The sequence below is a fragment of the Anarhichas minor genome, unplaced genomic scaffold, assembly GCF_050575085.1.
Source record: "Anarhichas minor isolate MPS153535 unplaced genomic scaffold, ASM5057508v1 ptg000042l, whole genome shotgun sequence".
Lineage (NCBI taxonomy): Eukaryota > Metazoa > Chordata > Actinopteri > Perciformes > Anarhichadidae > Anarhichas > Anarhichas minor.
The window spans coordinates 2,435,390-2,449,721 of record NW_027466488.1 but is presented as its reverse complement, the minus strand read 5'-3'; the positions used below and the strand labels follow the sequence as shown (position 1 = coordinate 2,449,721).

Genomic DNA, 14,332 nt, shown 5'->3' with positions numbered 1-14,332 from the left:
CCAAGGCCCATTGTCAACAGTAACTGATTACTCTTCTGCCTCGATTAATGTAGGGCTCCACAACCTGCAGATTGAGATAAGCTTCTCATTCAGACCTGTTCCGACCATGTAAATGTCAACCTGAGCTTTAATAGGAGCTGGAGGCTTCAACTGTCTCTGCTGTTGTTCAGACTGATTTGTAAGGTTGAACTAAAAGGTGTTAGCATTTACTTTTTATACGGGGTTAACTTATATTAGGTTCAAATGTTATTACTATGATGAATTCCACTGTATGGAGAGATCAGCCGACATTTGAATGGCAGACAGAAAAAGGCCACCTGTCACAAATTACAAAATTACGACTGCATGTCATGTAGTTATGCAGGGTTCTGGTCAGGCCATTTTTATTTTTACAGAAGACATTTTGACATGTAATAGCAGGAAAAGCACAGGTGTAAATAATAAAATCATGATGGCTGAATTCACTTCAGCTGCTTCAGTTTCAGGGTCCAGGTATTGTACATGCTCGCTCACTGCCGTGGCTTACTGGGACACATGAATAGAGCAGAGCCATCATTCATGTTATTATCCACCTGTGTTGTATCTGCTGTGACGAGTTTAAAATGTCCGCAGTGAAAAAGATAGCTCTATTAGCTTATAGTCTGGTCAATTTGTATTTTGTCAATTTGTATACTTTGCATATGGAGAGGCAATACTTTGTGTATTTTGTCTTCTCTTCTGTAGCCGACTAACAGCCAGTCTGGGCTCAAACATTTTACATAAAGAAGAAATATTAACAGGAGCAAATGACAGCGTGCACATTAGGGATACATAATTCACAGTAACAGCTTTTAGACTTTTTAGACTTGAAAAGTAGAGTTTCTCTTAAAGTTTGATTTAAGACATGTTGAGTATAAAAATCAAACACATCATTCTGCGATTAGAAATGCTATGATTAACATTTTATCTCACTAAAAGAATACTTTAATCAAATCAATCAATCCGTTGATTTGTATTTTCTCTCCTTAGTGGTTATATTACACGTGTAATTTATTTATTTATATGCTGTTTTTATTTTTGATTGTTTTGGGGGGGAAGCGCAACTCACCAAGTACCCGGATGTGTGACGTCATAAACGTGAGACGACGCTCTCTGAGGACATGACTTGTGGAACAACACAACCTGTGCGGTTTTTATATATGTCCCGACATTGAACTGACTGAACATTTCCTCAATGTTGGCTTGTAAACGGATCTTAACCGGCACTATGATCTCTGCTCTCCGGGTTCATCGCAGTAGTAAAGTAAATACGCGTTTTAACAGTCCTGGCTCGCGCTGCAGTGCACAGGGTCGATCTGTTATGCTAACAGCAGTTTGCTAAACTTTATCCTCTGTTTCTGCCTTCCTCAGGTTGTTGTGTGTGGCCATGTGCAGAGGTGGCTGTCCTCACAAACGGACGGAGAGACCCGCATCGCAAACGTACTGAAGGAGAAGTTCCCGTTAGCCGCGTCGCTCAAAGTTGTGGATATATCAGGTAAACAGATCTATCAGGTGACTGGTTGCACCATACTCCAAATATTCAAATGTAGACCCCATCGTGATTATTATGTCGACCTGTTGTTGTTGTGTAGAAACCAGGTGGTGACAACATGCTGTACACTGATCCTGTGCTGTGTTTAGGTGGTTGTGGAGCCATGTATGAGATCCATATAGAGTCCAATGAGTTCAAAGGAAAAAGGACCATCCAACAACACCAATTAGTTAATCAGGTAGGTAACAACAATAACAATCTGCCCAGCATATTACCTGTAGCAGTATAAACTGACTAAGCTATGTGTGACATGTTTTATTGTCTTTCCACATCTCTCTGTCATCATGCTTGCAAGGTTTTTAAGATTATCCCCTTAACTTTGGTGGGCATTGTACACTTGAAGATGTTTATACCTGTACTAGTTGAATGTTATTCACTAGTTGTTGTGTTTTGTCCTCCACAGGCGCTCAAGGAGGAGATTCAAGGAATGCACGGACTGCGAATATTCACTGATGTTCCAAAACATTAGAGAAAGTCCTTCCACTGCTGACCCACAACTTTCTCCTTCATTCAACCTGTCTATCGTGAATGTAGAGTTTTAAAGAGTGTAGTTGTTAATGTGTCAGTGGCAGAAAAGCAGAGGGACATTGTCTCATTGTCTCTGGCAGTTACACATTAACAGTGGGAAATGTGAAATAAATGTATGGTTACACTAGTGAGATATCATCTACTCTGAGATAGTACATAAAACGGGTGAAGGCTACAATACGCACAAAATGACTTGGGGAAAATGCTTTTAAAAAGTCAAGTTATGTAGGTTTTGGACCAATTTGGGGTTTTCTCAGGGTTGATAATACTAGTCTAATAAATAGCAGCTGAGGAAGTAGTCAATACAATCTTCCTGAATGTTGGAGAATTACTACACACTCTTGTCTGTGGAGCATTATTTTTCACTGTGATCACAATTTATCTGTTACTGTTCAATGAAAGTTGATTGATTTAAAATCAATTACTAACTATTGGATTGTACATGGACCTCGTATTCATGCTACCTATGCATTGATAATGCTTATTGCAATAAAAAGCAGGAGCTTTCCTCCACACACAACTTGTTTGACTTTGGAGGCATTTGTGACAAAAAAACACACTTAATCAAGTTTCAAAAGGACATATAGTTAAATTAATTTAGTTATGTAAGAGCCATGAGATGCTTGGTCTCACTTTTATTGGTTATTCTCATACTTGCCAACTAAGAGCCTAAACATTAATTATTTTTCCCCATCACTTAAAGCAATAAACAAACAGTTGAGCAATATAAAAGTTGTTGATCACAGACGTCATAGGAGGCCTTAAAGGAACTTCAAGTAAGAGCCCTGAGCATTAAATCTTGACCGATATATCATCCATGCTGATAAATTATATATTAATTTCAACGTATATGTTGTTGGCTGATGAATAACAAGAAACTGAAGTATACAAATGGCAAAGATATGTTTGAACTAATAAAATAACTGTCACAAGGAACAGACAAGTTTATTTTACAACTGCTCAACATAATCCTTTACAATCCAAACAAAGAATTATTATCAAAAAAAGTATAAATATCACTTTAAAGTGTACTTAGCATGGCTCAGGCTCTGCTGAGCATGGATAGGTATTTCAGCTTTGCGTTTGTTTTGTTATTCATACTTTCAGATTTACAAAATATTTACATCTCTCCAGCAGCAAAGTTAAACCCGCTGTGTGCTGCTCTGCATTGACAGCTATTTATTTCAGGTGGCACAGCTTCCAATAACAGCAACAGACGAACAGTAACGTTCAGGGTCGTTGGACTTTAACATCAACTGGATTTGATGTGGCGATAAACTAGCGTACCTGCGCATGTTATCTTGAAGGTGAGGAGATATTCATCCTACATTTCCTACGCGTACCTGAAGGCACCACACTTGTTGAAGGGTTTCCATCTGTGCGTCATGGATGTATGAGTTGCATTAACGCAGATAAAGTTTTGTACACACTTCACCAGCAGGTGGTGCACTTCATACTTTAGCCCGCTGCATTCAAAGGCAGTAGACGTTACCGGATGAATCATATTTCTGATTCGTGAAATGGCAAACTTAATCAGTATCTATGTGACTTGACTGAGAAATAAAAAATACTGTTGAGCACTTATCCGCATGATTGAACACAAGTGTAGACGGTGAGATTTCAGGCTCCGCCGTGGATCGCCATCGATACAGCGCGTGTCCGTGCACAGGCTGCACAGGCTGCACAGGCTGCACACCACATCCATCTGTACCCAGAGGAGGAGCGGAGAGGCAGGGCAGCAGGTCTACGACATGGCGAAAGAAGGAGCAGATATGACGGAGGAGACGCAGTACATGATCGACACAAATGTCGGGAAAGGACCAGTGGAAAACGTGGAATCGTCGGGCGATGCGAAGGAAATGCGAGCGGTGGTACTGGCAGGTTTTGGAGGTCTAAACAAACTCAGGGTAACCAAGAAGGCAATGCCCGAGCCTCAGGATGGTGAAGTGAAGATACGCGTCAAAGCATGGTAAATATAAATATCAGTTTTATACATTTCATAGGAACTTGTGGATTGTGATGTGATATGGCCTCCCTGTTGCGACCCCCCCACCCCACCCCACCCCCCTTTACAGTATTTCTGACAAGTATGAACGCTGAATCTTTTTGGAATATCTCGCAGTCATGAAGCCACAGGTCTTTTCTTGCGCAGGAGGTTTGCTGGATATATCAGGCTCATACCAAGCAAACACGAAGAGCAATCTGACTGTTGCCAGCCAAGCCAGCATTGTTAAGGCAGATTTAGTCATTTTAAATCATTATTTTGTGTTTGTTGGCTGCATTTACAAAGTATTGACCAGCAAAGGATTACTGCTGTACCAATAACATGTAAGCCAGTGACTTATTGCTGATACTAATCATATAGTTCTGGGCTATCCCTAAATCTCTTAACAACTCGTTCTAAGTATTTGTATTATTTGTTTAATAGCTGTCAGTGGGTAGACACAGTTCAGAAATATGAATCAGAGGGATTTAATGTAAACAAACTGTAAGGTCCTATTTATTCTTTGTTGCAGTGGCTTGAATTTCCTGGATCTGATGGTACGCCAGGGGACTATTGATAACCCTCCGAAACCCCCCCTTGTCCCTGGGTTTGAATGCTCTGGAATAGTAGAGTCGGTAGGGGAAAACACAACAGGATTTGAGGTTAGTGTCATTAAGGATTGTAACTCTGTCATGCTGGCGCATGTATGAATGAATGTTGTCAGATTATAAGCAACCAAATCTGCATCAACAAATCTAGAAACGTGCTAGAAGCCAAATAATGACATATCTGTTTAAATCAAACAGCTTAGTGCCACGTGATTGTTTCACATTAGTGTCTGCCTGTCATCCGGCTACTCTAACATGTTTCTTTCAGATAGGCGACAGAGTTATGGCTTTTGTCAATTACAATGCCTGGGCAGAAGTTGTTTGCACGCCGGTGGATTTTGTCTACAAGATGCCAGAGGAAATGTCTTTTGCTGAGGCTGCTGCATTCTCCCTGAACTTTGTGGCTGCCTATATGATGCTCTTTGAGGTTGCCAATTTGCGAGAGGGGATGTCAGTGTTGGTACACTCAGCAGGAGGTGGTGTGGTAAGTCCATTTCTTTTATGACTATTGCACAACCACACAACAAATTCATCCAACTCTCATTGTAACTGACTGCTTCATATATTGGAACATGTTGTTTATTCCCTATTAATGCTTGATAACTGCTGTTTCTGACTGAATTCTTACTTTAACGTCTTAAACATCCTTTTGAATCATTTAAGGTTTGGAATGACTGAAATAAAGGCTTAATAAATCAAAAAACGTTGTTGCAACTAACTATTTAATTGTAATTTGTACAATGTATATATTCTACAACACTATATCTAAATTTCCATGAATGTTTGGTTGTTGTTTCATGGTGTAGCAGCTGTTGTCTTTGTCTTTGTGTGATCTTGGTGTACTTGAGTTAAACCCCTGTGTTCTCAGACATTGATACATTGTTGCTGCTGTTTGTTATTTTCAGGGTCAAGCAGTGGCTCAGCTGTGCTCAACTGTGCCTAACGTGACCGTGTTTGGGATCGCCTCGTGTTTCAAACATGCAGCCATCAGAGACTCTGTGACTCACCTCTTTGACAGAAACGTTGATTATATGCAAGAGGTGAAAAAGTAAGCATGAAAAGTTTGTCCTTATTATGATTGATTTGAGGCTGAAGAGTCTGTTTTTAGTTCCCCATTGTCTATTTTCACAACAATAATTTCTTCATGTAAAAAAAAAAAAAATGTAATTTCACGGCATCATCAGGCATGGTGGCTGTAGCATTTTATACATGTGCACTATTGTGATGACGTGGACCTTACTGAGTGCAGAGGGCTGTGCAAGGAGGCAGATGTTACCTGTTGCCTTATTTGGTCTTGTGTGGCCGTGGTCCCCATGGCAACTCACGGCTCATCTGAGAGAGCGGCAGCATTGTGTAGGGCGGAGGTCTGCACTGGCAATGTGGAACAACTGAGCCAATTAGGGCTGAGCATTGATGCCCTACACATTCCATTCAGTAGACAGCACGCCGTCAGCCAGTTTGCACTACAAGAAAAACACCTTGGAGCAAACACTGCCTGAGATTTCATGTAGTATGATGCAGGTCTACTACTATTATGCTGTGATGTTAAATTCAGCTTTTGATGATTTAGAGAACTCCAACACCATGCTGCCTCCTTTGAGCTACTGTATGCTGTTGAGTCATTTAATCAGGATACATGCACTACGCATGAAACACGCTGTGTGATTATATTTTTGAGGTTATAATATATAGGGAATCAGATTTTGTTTTTCACGCGGACTGATTGTTTCATGTGTTCTGCCTACATATCAACAGTGGTAGTGGATTATTATGCCTTTCATCTCTCTGGCCCTCACATTCTTCTCAGGATCAAGAGCAAAGTACAATTAAATTAGTCTTTTTACAAAAGGCAAAAACCATGGGAATCACAAGACCACCAAGCAGTTTAGCCAAGCAGGTGTCCAGGGCCACAAGGCAGAAGGTAGTGGCCTTCATTATAACATGCCGTTCATTCTTTCTTTCGTATCTGTGACTTTAATGAGTCTCATTATGGCAAACCTTTTTGTCTGATTGATTCTGTGTGCGAGCATCACACTTTGTTGTTGCATGCATGTTGCTGATGAGGAGGGATGTGGGAATTGAAAAACAAGTTCTTTATAAGGAAACTAGGAGTTTTTTACTGTAGTCAAAAGTAAAAAATCGTGGGTTGTACTGCAACTTTTTCTCAGAGTTATAGCCCAGAGAATCAATGCTCATAACTTATAAATCCATGATTGGATAAAAAGTGAAGCTGCACCACAGCATGACGCACAGGCTGAATATAGAATTCAGTTTTGCACTTTTGCTTTAAGTGCTCACAGTCGTAAACAAGGGAATACAACCACATCACTGTGAATGTATGAAGCTGACCTCTGATTGCACTTTATCTCAACTGAAAGCTGAAACGGTTATTTGATCAACTGATTAGTCGATAGACAGAAAAGGAATCTGCAACCATTTAAGGGCTGTAACTCATTTTCTTTACAGATTAATCTTCATATTATTAGTTGAACATAGAATGTCAAAGAATTGTAAAAAAAAAAAACAGTCCAAAACCCAAGGATACTCCCTTTTTTATCATAAAATATTAAGAAAAGCTGTACATTCTTAAATGTGAGAATCAGGAACCAGGGAATGCTTGTTTTTTTTTTATCTTAAAAATGACTCAAACTATCAATTATCAAAATAGTTGCCAATAATTGTCTCAGTCAACTAGTAATTTAATTGACCAATTAACTAAGACATTAGCTTGGGCTCTGGGAAACTGTATTGGGCAAATCTTTTAACAATGTTGACATTTGATGTACCAAACAAATAACTGGGAAAAGAAGCATTAGTTACAGCTTTAATGTTTAAACTAAATAATTAGTAAATTAAATGATATGAACAATGTTTTCAGTGAACTTCAGCTGTGCTTTGTTCTTGATGTTTTAGGATTTCTCCAGAGGGAGTAGACATTGTCTTGGACTGCCTGTGTGGGGACAACACAGGGAAAGGCCTGACTCTGCTGAGGCCTTTGGGAACCTACATACTCTACGGTGGGAACAAGACTTATGTTTTCTATTTAGTACTTTCATAGCGAAAATAACTACATTTGCATTGTATTTGTGTGTAGTCAAACTGTAGTCGATGTGCTTCAAGTTGATATTAGCAGTCAAAGGAATTGTTCAACATTTTGGCAACACACTTACGTATATGCTCTCTTGCCGAGGGTTATATGGAATGATCGGTACTACTCTCACATCTGTCCATTAAGTATGAAGCTTGAGCCAAGAGACAGATAGCATAGCTTAGCATAAAGACGAGTCTGCATTCATTTATTGTGTTGGCAGCCGGACTGAGTTTGAGATAGTGAGGCTCACTTGAATACTCCATCCATAAACTGCAAATTAAATGTGTTGTCCTTCACAGCTACCATACTTATCTGATCTCTGTTAATTACTTTAGTTTGTGTTAAGCCTCATGAATCAAGTTGAAGCATTAGAGGGAGATTCATTCATCAGTTCATTAGTTTTAGTTATACTGAGTATGTGCAAAGGCATGCTTTCACAGATCTAAGGGTCTAAAGGTGCCAACTGTTCCTCCCCCACCTTCACCCTTCATGCAAGGCTGCCTGTTATTGACAAGTCACTTCTGCACAGCATACAGCAATCCTTTTATTTTTGTTTTTTCAGGCGCGTCAAACATGGTAACTGGGGAAACAAAGAGTTTCTTCAGCTTTGCAAAATCTGTGAGTCAGAGATGCAGTCTATTATCAACATTTGAGGGAAACAATACTACACAATGCACATTTCATAATTTCATGGCAAATGAAACACACAAATGAGTCCCTCGGGATGAACGTGTCTCTCTGTGTTTATTTTCTTGTTCTCCAGTGGTGGCAGGTGGAGAAGGTGAACCCTATTAAACTATACGAGGAGAACAAAGTCATAGCAGGATTCTCGCTCCTCAACCTTCTCTTCAAACACGGGAAATGTAGTCTTGTGAAGTCAGTGATGGACAAACTCTTGTGTCTCTATGACCAAAAGAAGATCAAGCCGGTTGTGGACTCCCTATGGGCGCTGGAGGAGGTAAGACCCTGGGGTGATCAGAGGGTGTAACACGGTGAATGAAGTCAATGATGAGCAAATTAAGAATTATCTAATTACAGTGGTCATCTAAACGGAGATTCCAGGTTTAAAATGTAAGCGAAGATTTCATGCAAACATCTTGGACAGCATATCATCTGTGGTTTGTTACTGCTGCTTTCTGTGGGACGTTGTCAGCTGTTCTTGGACATTCTTCCACAGATGGTGGGTAGGTTGTATCATCCCGTTTCACAATTATTTCACACCAACACAAAGCCCGACAGGCCATACTGTACATCAATCACTTTACTTTCTACAAGCTCTTTGAACTGTGGTTATTCCATTTCAGGGGGATCTTTGTACAGTACACCTATCCTTCAAAACATATTCTAATCACGATAGCTGCCTTTCACATAGACCTTAACAAGTAGTAGTGCAACGTCTGCTTGCTTAGGTCTTTATCTTGGCTCAGGACACAACAAGTATATCTGTTGCAATCCTCGGTATCTTTGTGTCGGCTGTTTGATGCAGAGTTGAAGCACTATGACCGGAACTCATGGTCCTTTCAGACACAGCACGGTTTGAGGTGCACATCACAGCACACTGCGCCTGAAGTTCAACCAGGTCGGTGCAGCGTAACGCCTTCGTGGTTGGTCGCAAGCCATTAGAAATAATGGGTTTCAGAGCGCAGTGGTGCTGTTGTCGTGTTGTGTCTGAAAGGGCCATTACTGGTAAATTAAGTTTACAAGAACCTTTAGTGGGCCATTATCTCTTCACATCCCAGGTGTTACCCTTTGCCGAAAGAAAAAGACTCTACCTGCAGGGCCTACAGTAGACAGGACACAGGAGGATGGTAGAAACATCTAAATCGTATGTCTTGTTGGCTGTTTTAGTATCTTTGGTCGGATCATAAACACAGCAAAAAAGTTGCTACTGACCATTTTAAAGGCTCTACACACCTATAGTTCAGTTACACCGATGTGTTCACTTATTTGCCTGATATGACATGTAAAATATATCTGCGGTGAAATAGGTTGACTAAATGTTTATCCTGGCTAGCAGGAAGCACTTGTCCTTAACGTTTATGAACCACAACTGGAGTCGAAAGGACAAAAGCCACTGTCTGTGATAATGAGGTTAATCTCCATATTGGTGTGCTTATGGTCCCATTCAAACTTAAGCTACAGCCATTTTTCTGCATAACGTTTTACCTGAAAGCGATTTGCCTGATTGTTCCCATCAGTGATATCAGAGGGCATCTAACACATCCTTACATACCCTCTTTTCAAGTAAAAGTTTGGAATTTGTTTCCCACCCAAAAATGCTTCAGTAATTCAGGTGGGAGTTGAGGCAGTGCAGTTAACCCATCACAAGAAGCTGATAACAAGTCATTCTGAGCTTTGTAGCTACAGTCAGAGAGATAACAGGTTGATGAAATGATCTTTTTATGATTTTTATTTCTCATGGGAAACTGCCCCGGTACTGCTTGTTATTAAACTTTGGCAGATTTGTCAGGCCATTCACTGGAACCATTGCCCATGAAGAATCTCATTAGAGGGGAGGATGGCGTGGGATGTAGTGTCAGGGGCACATCCTGCCTCATTTGTTCATATGCCTGGACGGAGAATTCAGAGGGCGTTAGTTTGTTGTTGACCACGGCAAACTTTTTTTTACTGGAATGAAAAGTTAGAGAATGTGTGACCAAAGCAGAATAACTGGACCACCAGCAGTTTTAGTTCGGAAAAAATGAATCTGTCTCTTTCACCTCGGAGCTCCAAGGTCAATGCTATTTAGGATACCTAAAAAAATAAAATGAAGCCAACATGCAGTATCTTGCAGATATTGTTTTAAAGTATCAGGAGGCCCCATTACACCTATAATGCAAGTGAATCTTACCCCCCAAAGGGCTCGACGAGCTGCTGACCTATTTTTGCTCTTGGCTTGATTTGGCTATTTCTTTTAGCAAATGAATGCTTGTGACACAATGGTGTCCAGACAAAGAGGCACAATCAGTTGTCTGTTTGTGTCGACGGCAATGAGAAAGCAAGATATGGCATCCTGAGTAATCTTTTGTGATGTGTGATATTTTATCTTTGCAACAAGTGAGTCAGACAAGCTTTGATGAGTAGCATTGGTGTTTACACGTTTTGACCTGCAGGTGTATTTGATGGATGTAGAGATTGTTGTTGGACATAGTTGATAAAACGTCACAGTAAATTCACTGAGTAACTGCATTATTTCCCTGCACATGCAAACCATGTAGACTCCACCATGATGTGATCGTTGGGGTGCTCTACACTGATGGCAGATTGGAGCTTTAAAGCTGTGGTGTGTTGTTGAGTTGGAGAAAATCAGGAAAATGATTTCACCTGCTCCACCACTCCCATTCCACCACCGCGCAGCTTTAGGCAATCAGACTGCTGATGATCAACAATATGGACCGAAGCTCTGATTGTTCACTGGTCAGATTGCACAGCCTTTAAAGATTCTGACATTTGGTCAGTTGTGTTCGCCTAGCAGTAGTAGCTGGGATGAGATTTGAATTTGAACAAAATGTCAGCTAATAAAACATATTGTGGACAGATGTTTTAACAGACTCCCTGGTGACAGAAGCCCGGCCTTCATTTTGAGTGTAGCGTGATTAAAAGCCCTGCCTGCACTCTTTCTCCTGTTAAAGTGTTTGCAGACTATTTAGGTGTTAGGAATACTGTCGTTCATCAGCATAACACACTTGATGAGTCAGTCATGGATCAATCTTTAATGTTGTCCACAGTTTTTAGTATTTGTGAAAGAAATGCAATGTTTCAATTACGTTATTCTAAATGTATATGTTTCCGCCTCCATAGACAATGAAAATTCTCAATACATGAATCTGTTTGAAAAAGGGGTGTGTGGTGTACCACTGTGTTAGAACAGTGTGTCTAGTTGGCAGAGGTTTGTGTCTAATGTTACATTTAAGTATTCAATAAATCATCCTCATGACAATTCGTATAAAGTTTCTTTTCATACTTCATTCATACTCAGATAAATTAAACAAAAATAAACATCTCTATCCGGATATTACGTCTTTTCAGAGATGAGGACCTTATTATGTTGGTGTAAGCTTTTTCAAGATAGGGAATATTAAAGTAATTCGTTTTTGCAGGATGCGACTCACTTCAACATTGTATGGGATGTCATTTATTACTTATTAGAGCCCACGTTAGGTGGCGTCCTAAAGCTGGTAAATCAAATCTCCAATGCACGATAGAGCTTACATTGTCCCTGCAATCATGAAGCTGTGTGCTTCATATAAACCTTCTAGGGTCTGTTCTACAGGCAGTAAGGTGTTCAGTGTGATGTCAGCGTAGCCCAGCAGGATGAGTCAGCATCATGTAGTTTATTAAGGCTATTAACCTTAATAAATCACAGAGCAAGTTTAGATTATCGCTGCTCTGAGGAAGTGGGCTTGTGTCTGTAACGACCAGGAAATGATTGCAAATGTGACTTTGTGTGGATTCAGATGACAAACGAAGTTTTTCAGCAGGTGCTTTTAAATGTTGTTTCCAGTGTTACAACGGGGCTTCCTGTTGGAGAGCTTTTATTGTTATTGTCATTCACCAATTTTATCAGCAGAAGTGAAATGTTTTTTGGCACCCTTGTTTCTTACACAAAATGTTAAAGCTCAAACTATTAAAAATGTAACTTTGTTTTTCTATAAAATGACTTGGACTTAGATGTACCAGCCTAATACTGTTTGAAAACAAGAACTTGAAGAACTTCTCTGTTAGTATAAAATAGTCATGCTTTTTTATGTGAAAAAAAGAGTCATTATTTAATGAGATTTCATTTCGATGAATGTATGTATGTTGTTGTTTGTCACTAGTTCTGCATGTTGAAAGTGAGTTATTGTTGTGTTTCAGGTAAAAGAGGCCATGCAGAGAATCCATGACAGAGGCAACATAGGAAAACTCATTCTGGATGTTGAGAAGTCTCCCACCCCTCTGGTAATATTTTGAATGTTTTTAGTTTTTTTTCAAATTAATCGTAGGAATAAAGTATGAAGATACATTAATAGACAGGTTAAGCTCTTGATCTGAAGTGCAAATCTACAAAGATTTATAATTGTCACACCGATTTATGCAACAGCACTTTACATCTTTTTCAGTAAGATTACAGTAATTATTAGATGACATTGGTGGTTGAGGGTACATGACTAACAGGAAGAAGAGAAAAGGAGTAGATGGCAATCAATTGGCAGATATAAAATGATGCACAACGCAGAACCATTTTGAGGGAGTTACAATAACTTATAGAAGAAAATATTAGTCCCCTGTTTCCCTGATCTTATTTCTTTTGCCGATGTCGAGCTCATTTTTTAAAAACATCTTAAGTAAAAATGCTTCTCAGAAACCCTGTAACATCGGATTTTCTGATCTATGTGCTTAATTAACCACACAGCTAATTTACTGGCTGACACGCTGTGCAATATTTGTTGCTGAAAAATAGTTACATTTCACATTTCTGATGCCGAGAGCACATTTCAGGTCCAGTCAGGGTCATAAAGAGGCAGTGAGTAGGATTTCCTCTTGTTTTATAACAGTCGTTTCCATGGTGATATTCACATCAAACCTAGAAATGATTCTATTCTATTAGATGTTGAGACATGTTCGTATTGAAACTATAGACCCAGTATACAGTCCATTAGCCTCAGAGGACACATTTACATATTTGCCGTACCACTTGATGTCAAATCACATATGTGTTGACCGCTGTTCCTCTGTATCGGTAGCTCAGTATACAGTTAATGACAGCTGAGTAACATTTCACCGCTAGATGGCCAGCGACAGCACAGAGACCAGTGAGGCAGGAGAGGAAGAAGAGGAGCCAGAGGGAGACAACGACAGCAAGGAGCGAATGCCTTTCATCCACTGAACAGGTCTAGAGACTGCAGAGGCTGCACAGATTCACCAGAGGAACCCAACCACACACGCGTGTTGTGCAGTACGTGCGTATGTATGTATGTATGCATGTGCTGTATGCATGTATTCATGTATGCATGAATGGATGTATGTACAGTATATGTTTGTGCCTCTTGTCTGTTACCTTTTGTTTATCAGCTAATTGGTCAAGCAAAGGTTTTGGGTAAACCCAGACAAACACCCAGGCAACAGATGCAAGTGCCATTCTCAATATAGTATTATATTATTTACGGTAAGAAGTCATGTCATGCGAGCCAATAATGTAATTGTGTCCATTTCACAATTAATTGCATCTGCCAACTGTTTATTGACTGAATGGGCATTAAAATCTGCTGGCTTGCTATTATCACTTTAAGATTAACACCCTTAAAAACTTAATTTACTAATGCACACATGGGTCGTATACTATAACAAGCTTCACGTGTCTTAATATTTCACAATACAGTGCTATTTGATTCTCACCTGTCCTCAGTGATGACAGCTGTAAAAAATAAAAGCAAACGATTGACATAAGTTTGAGAAAATGACGACTCCAATGTTTTGATGCTTCTGGCCAAGAGAGTGAATTACTTTCTCATGTCACAACAGTAATGTGTCAGCCACGAGAGCTAGAGAGGTCTGTGTGTAGATATTAG

General features: G+C 39.8%; 2 protein-coding genes across 2 annotated transcripts; both read left to right on the top strand.

Moving 5' to 3' along the window:
* The first annotated feature begins 1,108 nt into the window (after nt 1-1,108).
* Nucleotides 1,109-2,618, top strand: bola3 (bolA family member 3). The gene is made up of 4 exons (XM_076110108.1): nt 1,109-1,282; nt 1,390-1,513; nt 1,660-1,748; nt 1,974-2,618. Exons 1-4 carry the CDS (start codon nt 1,214-1,216, stop codon nt 2,037-2,039), a joined length of 348 nt encoding a protein of 115 aa, XP_075966223.1. The 5' UTR covers nt 1,109-1,213; the 3' UTR covers nt 2,040-2,618.
* Nucleotides 2,619-3,849: 1,231 nt separating this feature from the next.
* On the top strand, nt 3,850-13,650 carry vat1l (vesicle amine transport 1-like). The gene is made up of 9 exons (XM_076110306.1): nt 3,850-4,067; nt 4,615-4,744; nt 4,959-5,174; nt 5,596-5,738; nt 7,604-7,707; nt 8,344-8,399; nt 8,545-8,739; nt 12,639-12,722; nt 13,552-13,650. The coding sequence occupies exons 1-9, from the start codon at nt 3,850-3,852 to the stop codon at nt 13,648-13,650; spliced, it is 1,245 nt and encodes a 414-aa protein (XP_075966421.1).
* The last annotated feature ends 682 nt before the right edge of the window (nt 13,651-14,332 follow it).

Coding starts and splice junctions, on each gene's coding strand:
- vat1l (XM_076110306.1), top strand. CDS start 3,850: ATGGCGAAAGAAGGAGCAGATATGACGGAGGAGACGCAGTACATGATC. Junction 4,745..4,958: donor AAAACACAACAGGATTTGAG/GTTAGTGTCATT, acceptor TGTTTCTTTCAG/ATAGGCGACAGAGTTATGGC. Junction 12,723..13,551: donor AGAAGTCTCCCACCCCTCTG/GTAATATTTTGA, acceptor TTTCACCGCTAG/ATGGCCAGCGACAGCACAGA.
- bola3 (XM_076110108.1), top strand. CDS start 1,214: ATGTTGGCTTGTAAACGGATCTTAACCGGCACTATGATCTCTGCTCTC. Junction 1,283..1,389: donor GGGTTCATCGCAGTAGTAAA/GTAAATACGCGT, acceptor TGCCTTCCTCAG/GTTGTTGTGTGTGGCCATGT. Junction 1,749..1,973: donor AACACCAATTAGTTAATCAG/GTAGGTAACAAC, acceptor TGTCCTCCACAG/GCGCTCAAGGAGGAGATTCA.